Source organism: Physcomitrium patens, chromosome 2 (assembly GCF_059467195.1).
Source record: "Physcomitrium patens ecotype Gransden chromosome 2, ASM5946719v1, whole genome shotgun sequence".
NCBI lineage: Eukaryota > Viridiplantae > Streptophyta > Bryopsida > Funariales > Funariaceae > Physcomitrium > Physcomitrium patens.
Window position 1 is genome coordinate 460,857 of NC_143411.1, and position 8,312 is coordinate 469,168.

At 40.4% G+C, this 8,312-nt stretch overlaps 1 protein-coding gene across 1 annotated transcript; it reads left to right on the forward strand.

Moving 5' to 3' along the window:
* The first annotated feature begins 1,512 nt into the window (after nt 1-1,512).
* Nucleotides 1,513-7,000, forward strand: LOC112294857 (uncharacterized). The gene is made up of 9 exons (XM_090256487.1): nt 1,513-1,678; nt 2,137-3,940; nt 4,071-4,097; nt 4,472-4,512; nt 4,789-5,063; nt 5,264-5,684; nt 5,964-6,111; nt 6,285-6,480; nt 6,659-7,000. Exons 2-8 carry the CDS (start codon nt 2,173-2,175, stop codon nt 6,308-6,310), a joined length of 2,706 nt encoding a protein of 901 aa, XP_090112613.1. The 5' UTR covers nt 1,513-1,678; nt 2,137-2,172; the 3' UTR covers nt 6,311-6,480; nt 6,659-7,000.
* The last annotated feature ends 1,312 nt before the right edge of the window (nt 7,001-8,312 follow it).

Genomic DNA, 8,312 nt, shown 5'->3' on the forward strand with positions numbered 1-8,312 from the left:
CATATATCAAAGATTATACAATTTTTTTATTAAAATTATCTCAATAATAACTCTTGAGGATTTGTGGATCTTAGCCAATATGTCCCACATTTCTTTTATGGTATTACATTTATGTATATGAGTTAATTGCAAAGGCTCAACATTGAATGCAATCAATGTTTGTTCTTTTGCTTTGCTTGATTTTCATTTTAATTTTTTATCAATATCCATATGACATTTTAATGTCCTATCTACATGTATATTGAGCTTATAAATGCGCATCAAGTATTTCATAATGAATGCCCATGTGACATAATTTTTCTCAACTAATTGATTAATGCGATGATCCATTGAAGATGTCATTGCTAAATAGCAACAAATAACTATAAAGGAGCAATTAACAAATGATCTACAAAATACAATATTTGAAGAGTAATAGCTATATTGGATCAAAAAAACTTGTTTTCACCACTAGCAACAAATGAAATTTAATAAAATAAAAATCAACATCAATAGAATTAAATTCTTGCTCCAACAGTATTCCAACAGCTCTAGCAGCTCTTTGGCGATAGAGCTCTTGCAGCAAGAAAATTGTCTAAGTTTTCATCCACAAAACATCCATTTTTTAATGTAGACTCTGTCTAATGATATTCATTTGTGACACTTTTCATCCAACTTTGGTACCATATTACAAAAATTGGATGTGTTATGAAAGCAAGATGGACATTAGTAATTGCGAACAAAATGTGCAGGAGGCCAAAGGGAGGACACTAAGGGTGTCTTACTAAAGAGTTAGATAATTCACAGCTTTCGGTACATACAGTATGGGATATTCAACAAGTTCAAACTAAGTGTTTGTCCGCAGTTCAAGCTGGTTATGTCATCTTCACTTGATGATTTAGTATGCTACTCTCATGCCTAACACAATTTTCGGTTGCTTAATAGACTCTGCTATCTGTGCAGATTACTGAGCATGAAGCTAGGTAGCAATTCCAGTTTCGGTTTAATCAGTTGATTACGCATCTACTTTTTACGAGCCTCTAAAGCTTGTTTAATGCTTTCATACTTGGAAATTAACTGCAAGAAATCGCCATTGTCATTGACGTAAGAGACACCCATCCGGACTGACAGGAATTGCTTCTCAAAGGAATACCAATTCTCCTTAATTATGTTGGAAATTTATCTCTGGAGATATTTTGGCATTGTGATCCACCATAGACCCCGGAGACTACAATGTTGCCCTTAACTCAATTTATCGAGGGCCTCATGTCGCCTTGCGTTGGCCCTTAGGATATGTCACGGAGAGTTGTAGAAGTCGCTACAAGAGAGAATCATAGCCGACTTCCTGAGCTATTGGTTCAACTCATACTGTTGATGGTCACTTGGGTCATCCGTTTCTGCAGGTATGGCACTCGCACACTCAGCGCTCGTCCTTCGGTGCACAGGACCTGCTTCCTGTTTTGTAAGAAGACTTCAGCGACCTTGTGCATTCCCTTCGCATCAATGCAATCACTGCAGCACCAGGTTTTAGGGTTTAGGGTTTAGGTTTGAATATTACAGTAGTGCCAGTGCAGTTCAGGAAGATCGTTTCGTCCATTTTGTTTCATTCTGTGGGCGATTTGGGATTAGATTCTGCGGGCACAAGGAAGAATTCTGCAGCGGTGTTTATATTCACTTGCGGGTAGCACAAGACACCTTGGTGCATAGTTCTCTAACCTGCATATTCCGGCTTGTCTTTGATTTTGAGGTGCAGAGTTAAAACAGGCCTGGTTGTTGTGCAGTCTCCGTCTGATGGTGTTGCTCGCATGATCAGCTCTTCTACATGTGAGTGTGGGTGACTTTCTTTGTGGAAACATTGATTGTGGTTATTAGGAGATGGGTATCGTTGTGGTGTGCAGAGGGGAACCTGCTTCATTTTTGGGAACCAAGATACTAGCAACTAATTCGCGAGCAGTGAATTAAGTTGGCCACGATCATGCGTCACCCTCCTCATCCTTGATAACAGAGGGTGGTCTCATGCGATGCAATGTTTGATCTTCTTCGGGTGTTCTCGTGTGGGGCTAGGTTTTTTCAATGGGGTAGGTCGATGCCGTTGTAGAGCCCTCCGTGCTTATCTCTGGTGCTGTTAGGATGCTGACATTCCCATTTTGCACGCAGAACCTCGCAAAGAGCTGGCACAGTTTTTCTATCATCATGGTTGACTACTACGTTCTGTCATTAGCTTCGATCGATAGGTTGAATGGTTTGGTAGGTGGTGTTTGGCTGGAGTTAAACAAATCCCTCTGCAAGCACTTGAGTCAGGAGCTGCAAGAACATAAAAAATTCTTGACGAGGAACTCGGTCAAGCTCCGTTTCCGCCGTGATGGGAGCTCCAAGCAGCGCGTGGCAATGCGTAAGCTGTATGCCGTAATTAAGCAAGCCGAAATCTTGGTACAGCAGTGCTGCGGAAGGGACAAATCGGTTGATCCGACATGGCCACACTGGCTGAAGAGAGCACTCACTGTACGAGAAATCAAAGAAGATGTGTTTGATATCATTCTTCACCTTCGGTGGTGGACAGCGATCCTGGAAATCATAATTATTTCAAGCACGGATAAATCTCTTCCTCGAATGGGGAACGAGATCGGGTCGCAGAGCGGATCTTACAGTGAAGAGGAAAGCTTCATACTAGGAGCTTTGAAGTTTGCTGATGAAAAGTTTGAGAGAGATCGGGGTTTGATCAAAAAAGACCTCAAAGATGGAGCTAAAAAGGACAGGGACCATCTAATTATAAAGCTAAAAGATTTTCGAGAATCATTTTCTAGTGAACCTGAAACACATGGCCGCAACTTGTACCTAATCTCAGCGCAGCTACTCTATCTTCTGTCGGACATAGAAGCCCAGACTCAGACGGTCGATCGCGACTCAGATTTGAACAGGTTCAAGATCCTGAGAAACGTAGGACACGGTGGATCTGGAGTTGTAAGCGAAGTAGAATGGTGCGAATATGTATGTGCTCTGAAACAATTCCCGGCGGCGACGTCAACTGCTGACCGACGCGAATCTGAGAGCTTGAGAAGATTCCACCATCCTCACATCGTGAAATTTTTTCATGATTGGGAAGAGTTCCAACATTCTTATATTCTTATGGAGGCAATGCCCACAGATCTTGAGAAGCACATGGCAAATATGAAGAGCAGGAAGTCTGGTCCAAAGAGGAAACATTTGAACTCGTTAGAATCGCCGTTCTCCGTGCCTGTGGCGATTGATATCATGTTGCAGTTGGTGCGCGGTCTTTGTCACATGCACGAGCAAGACGTCATTCACAGAGATATTAAATTGAGAAATGTGCTTGTGAGACAAGTGCGAGAAGATGAGGTTTCAGAGCTCGCTTCTCTGGGTTATTTGCATGTGAAATTAGGAGACTTCGGTCTTGTGAGAGAGGAAATCAAATCATCTTATGAAGGGAAGATTTCATTAAAGGCTGGGACATCCCATTACCGCGCGCCAGAGTTGTCCGATGAGGAATACGTCAATGGGCCGAAGAAATATCCCAAAAAAGCCGACGTGTGGAGCTTCAGCATCATGGCAGCAGAAGTTCTGCGTGGGGAAGAGGCTTTCCCTGGAATTGCATCACTAGGTGGCCTTGTGGGACAACTGGAAGCAGGTCTGAGACCTATTTTACCAGTTGACTGTCCAGGTTATTTGAAGTCGTGTTTGGAGAAGTGCTGGAGGTTCGATTATAAAGATCGACCGAGATTCTCAGAAGTATGGAAGATGCTGAGACTTGCAGAGTTGCAAAGCCTGGGCATCGTGGACTCCATTCCGATGGAAGATCCACAACCACCGGAGAGGATCCCATCAAATGGATCACCAGGATTTTCTATTCAACCAGGGGATGTTCGTCAAGAAATAGCGAAACAATCGATGGAGTGGACCAAGTTATTGAGATACGTATTGAAGCTATTGAAGCTCAAATTCAGTAAGTTTGTGGTTTGATTTGTTTGCTCGTTACAAACTTTGTAATATATGTATGGGGGTTAAGGTTATTTGATATTTTGTAGGCTCTGAAGTTCCTTGATGGTAACCCGACGGAAATACTCACTGTGCAGGATTTGCGAAGGAGGAAGTCCCAGAAGGTATACTACAAGATCTGTGTCTCAATCCATAATCTCTACAAGATCGAGCGAGATTCTCAGAGATTTGTTCCATTTTGTCGGTATATGCTGAGGTTGTTGCAGATCTGCGTCAAAATGGCTTAGAGTATTCAACCGATTTTTCATTCGGGTGCAACTTGACATTGGATTTTCTGTGCAATAGATATTTTCTTCTTTTAGTGTTCTTACATAAGGTTGGGGATGCTCACGCTTGTTCCATGTTAAATGCCTGGGTTAAATTCTGCTTAGACTCATGTACACCAGAAACTTCCGAACCTTGATGTGACCGTCGGATATCTGGGGACTTAGAAGAGTAGGTTATTGCTGACGCTATTATACTATTGTTATTTCTGCAGGCTTGAGCATTCATTCTCAGTCGTTTCATCAAGCACCGTTTGTAAGCTAACTGATCTTTGTGCTTCCTGCATCGATTGACTTTCAATGCAGTGTAAATGCAGCGATGTTACTGGAAGAAATTCGAATTAGCTCAATACTGGACTATTTCAATACTGGACATTTTGTGAGATCAATTATGAACTTGGAGGCCTCCTGCATGCTGTTCTGTGTTGGTACTGACACGTCTTCCTTAAACAGTTTTTGATCTGCCTCTACAAGTTGAGTTAGGTCGCAACCTCACATGCATTTTCTGGCTTTTGACTTTGTGTACGCACAGGATGGGCTTGTCAATCGGGTTTGGCCCGAAGCATCTGCACTTGATTGGGAGTTGGATGTACTCTTCTTCGAAGGAAACGTAGGGAGCAGATCTCAATTGTCCTGTAGAGATACGTGGTTGCAGCGTAACCAACCAAATGTATTCTGGCCTCAAGAGTGGTTACCTAAAGATGTAAAAAGGAACATTCGTGTGTCGGTGCTGGACTATACTATCTCGTGGGAAACCAACGGTCTGAAAGAGCTTATAGAAGATATGAAGGACTATTGGCTTTTCAGGTTCGAAGCGGAGGACTTGTGGGATGCATTCTCATTGCAAGACTGCTGATGAAAATCTTGTCTGTTTTAAACGTGTGCTTGGAATTGAACGAAAATATTTTTGGAATGTCGTCCGCGACATTCGAAGATCCTGTTCTATTTATCGTAGCATATATTTCGATACTCTAACGTTTGGTCTCACAATCGTTTTCACTTCGCAGTGACACCTCAAACGAGAACCGCAACTGGCAGCGCCCGATTGTTCTTGTGGGACATAGTTTGGGATGCGCTGTCATTCAGGCCTTGGTCGTGAATCTCGCTGAAACTGCTGAAAAGCATCAGGATTCGGAGGATGAGACTGAGAAAAGGAAAGCTGAAATATCAAGAGCATTTCTGAATAGTTTGGCGGGGTTTCTCTTCTACGCTCCACCACATACAGGTCTGGTTCGAGATTACGAGATTCGGAAACATGTCTGGGGAGGGTTGATCAATTCGCGCCAAGTCTTAAAAAATCTTTATACAGGACCTCCGTGGCTGAATGAGCCATTTGGATGCTTTCTAGAGTTCATCAAAGCCAAAAATATATCACGAAGTCGTCAAATAAGGTGCACGGAGTTGAACGAAGGCCGTTACATGCAAAATGTGAGCACTTAATGTCTTCCGAATTTTTCTTGCTGCTATAGTTGTTGCGTCGCATGAACTGGCACATGGCCAGCTACAGTTGTCAGTTGTTTTGGCGCTTAGCATTGATGTTCAGCTTCTGCGTTATGTTCGATCTAAATGTCGGTTTTGGAAAATGATGTGCTGGTTGTTAAGACTGCAGCGGAAGAACATCACAAGTGTCACTCTGTGATTTGTGACGCTCGAGTACATGATTTGCTTGAAACGATTCCAATTCTCCGTTTCTTTGATATGTCTTAGCAGAAGATGGTGGTGCAGGACAGTAAAGTACCGATCGACGGATTCCAGTGTGAAATTATAAGTGATTCTAACCATATCGACATCTCCAAACCTGTGGATAGAAATCATGTAACTTATCAGAAACTTGTTGAGTTTCTGATGGAAATCGGTACTTCCTCTTATTACACCATTTGCTTTGTTTGTTTTTTTTTCCTTTTTTCCTTTTTTCCTTTGCTGTAAGCAGAATCACCCTCACAATCTGAGATGTGGAATAGAAATTGTTAAACGCTGCTTTAGTAGAGAGCTTTTGTTATCGATTTACCAAACTTGCGTAATTTACAGAACTTTCGGAGAAATCAGAAGGTTGATCTAGCTCACATAGGGACTGCTTTACGGCCCGTTGAAGTCGGCCAGGGCGTGCAAGTTACGTATCTGGACACATCATTGGGTCTATGAAACACGTTCGGCCGAGATATTCTGTTCCTGTAGACTTGCAGTCAACACTCTTGTGTACAGCAGATTGTGCTTCACTTCCCAGGTTCGTATATTCCAATTTCATTTACATTAAGTTCTATCATTTATCCCCTTGTTTTGAGCCTCTCCTCATCGCGTTTGTGACGTGTTGCAGAATGTCATGAACGAACGAATAGTTTTTGTATTGGTTCACGATTTTGTAGAGCATGTGAAGCTTACCATAATGTCTGATTTGGAACCAGATGTGCCTCACTCAACAGCTCGAGGAAGATGCGGAAGGCATGTGGCAGTGGCATTGTAGACAAGAATGGGAAGAATGTCTTCTACCAGCACCAAAAACATCAATAATCTTTCTAGAACCAGATTATGATTGAGCTCTTGTGTTACCGAAAACAGGAATGATCAGAATTGGGTTGGCAAGTTGATGCCTTGCGTTGAGGTTAAGGTTCAGTGGTGAGCAACACTTGGGCAAGTTATCTTTGCCAACAACCATCAAACCAGGAATTGTTCCTTGGCCAGTTGTGTATGCCCAGTGTATGTAATTTTTAGGACTTGTAATATATCAGTTCCATTTTTATCAGAAATGATGGGAAGAGAAGAAGAATTTTTACCTTTGATGTTGAAAACAAGTTTAAGTTTGCGAGGAAGCATTTAATTGAAATTGTGGTTCAGTGTAATGTGTCCACCTTCAGAGTTTGTCTTTATAAATAGGGAAAATGCTTGTGTGTGGCCTTATATTAAGTTTACAGCTATTCAAAAGTAAGAAACCATAATGAATATTCTGACATTTTATGGGTAGCAAATTTAAGATAGTCTATGTGTGTATATGTATGTACATACATGTATTTTGACAATACAATACTCAAGTTTCTAATTGTAATTATTAACATACGTTACAATTGTTGTTTATTATATATATGAATAAAAATTATTGTACTTGTAAAAAAATAAAGCAAAAAATCATACAAAAGTACAAAGTAAAAGTACAATACTATACAAGTACAAAATATTGTACTTGTAGGGTTTCTTTTAATAGGTAAAATGGCAAAAAGTACATTAAAATTACAAAATTATACTAAGATTTTCTTCCATGGCTGTTGTTTAGTAGTAAAAGTTTATTCTCCTTTTTAATAGGGATATTTAACATGAAACTTTATAACAGGTATATAATTGAATTACTAATGATTGTTCATTCATTGATTAAAAGTGTATGTTTTAATGTGAGCATGAGCAACAATGTTACACTATATTTAATATCAAATAATAACAATTATTGTTAAAAACTTCGGGTTTTAATTGATATATCTGATTTTGCAATTAAAGTCTTAGGACATGAAACATGTTATTTGAATATATATATATATATATATATATATATAGGGGAATATTGCATTGACCCAAGTAAAACTTAAATTGACCTTTCTTTACTCTTACAATCATGTTACAAGCCATGTATTCCTCACCAATCCAAAATGGTAGTCCTCCATCACCAGTCCCTCAATTTCACATCTCAGGAGTTTGTTTTTTCTCATTCACAATTCACAATTACACTGTGTGATCCCAATGAGTGTCCAATGAGTGGCCGGATTGATTGAGATTTTGTACTTTTTTTTTGTGGCTTGATTGAGCAAGGAGAGTGTAATGTTGGAGTAGATAAAATGGGCAGCGGTGGTCAAGACGTGTTACCAAATGATAAGAACAAAGTTGGTTAATTTTAAGATTTTCATAGGTCAATTCGATATTGTCTTATTTTATATATGAGCAAGAGAGATAGTGTGGGGTGGGGGCAGGATTCATTCATGGTTGAAGAGGTGCTAACAGGCGCTAACGTTACTCTTCTAACATCGCATTGTTCACTTTCGCAAAGAGTTTATTATTTTGTATTTGGTTTCAGCA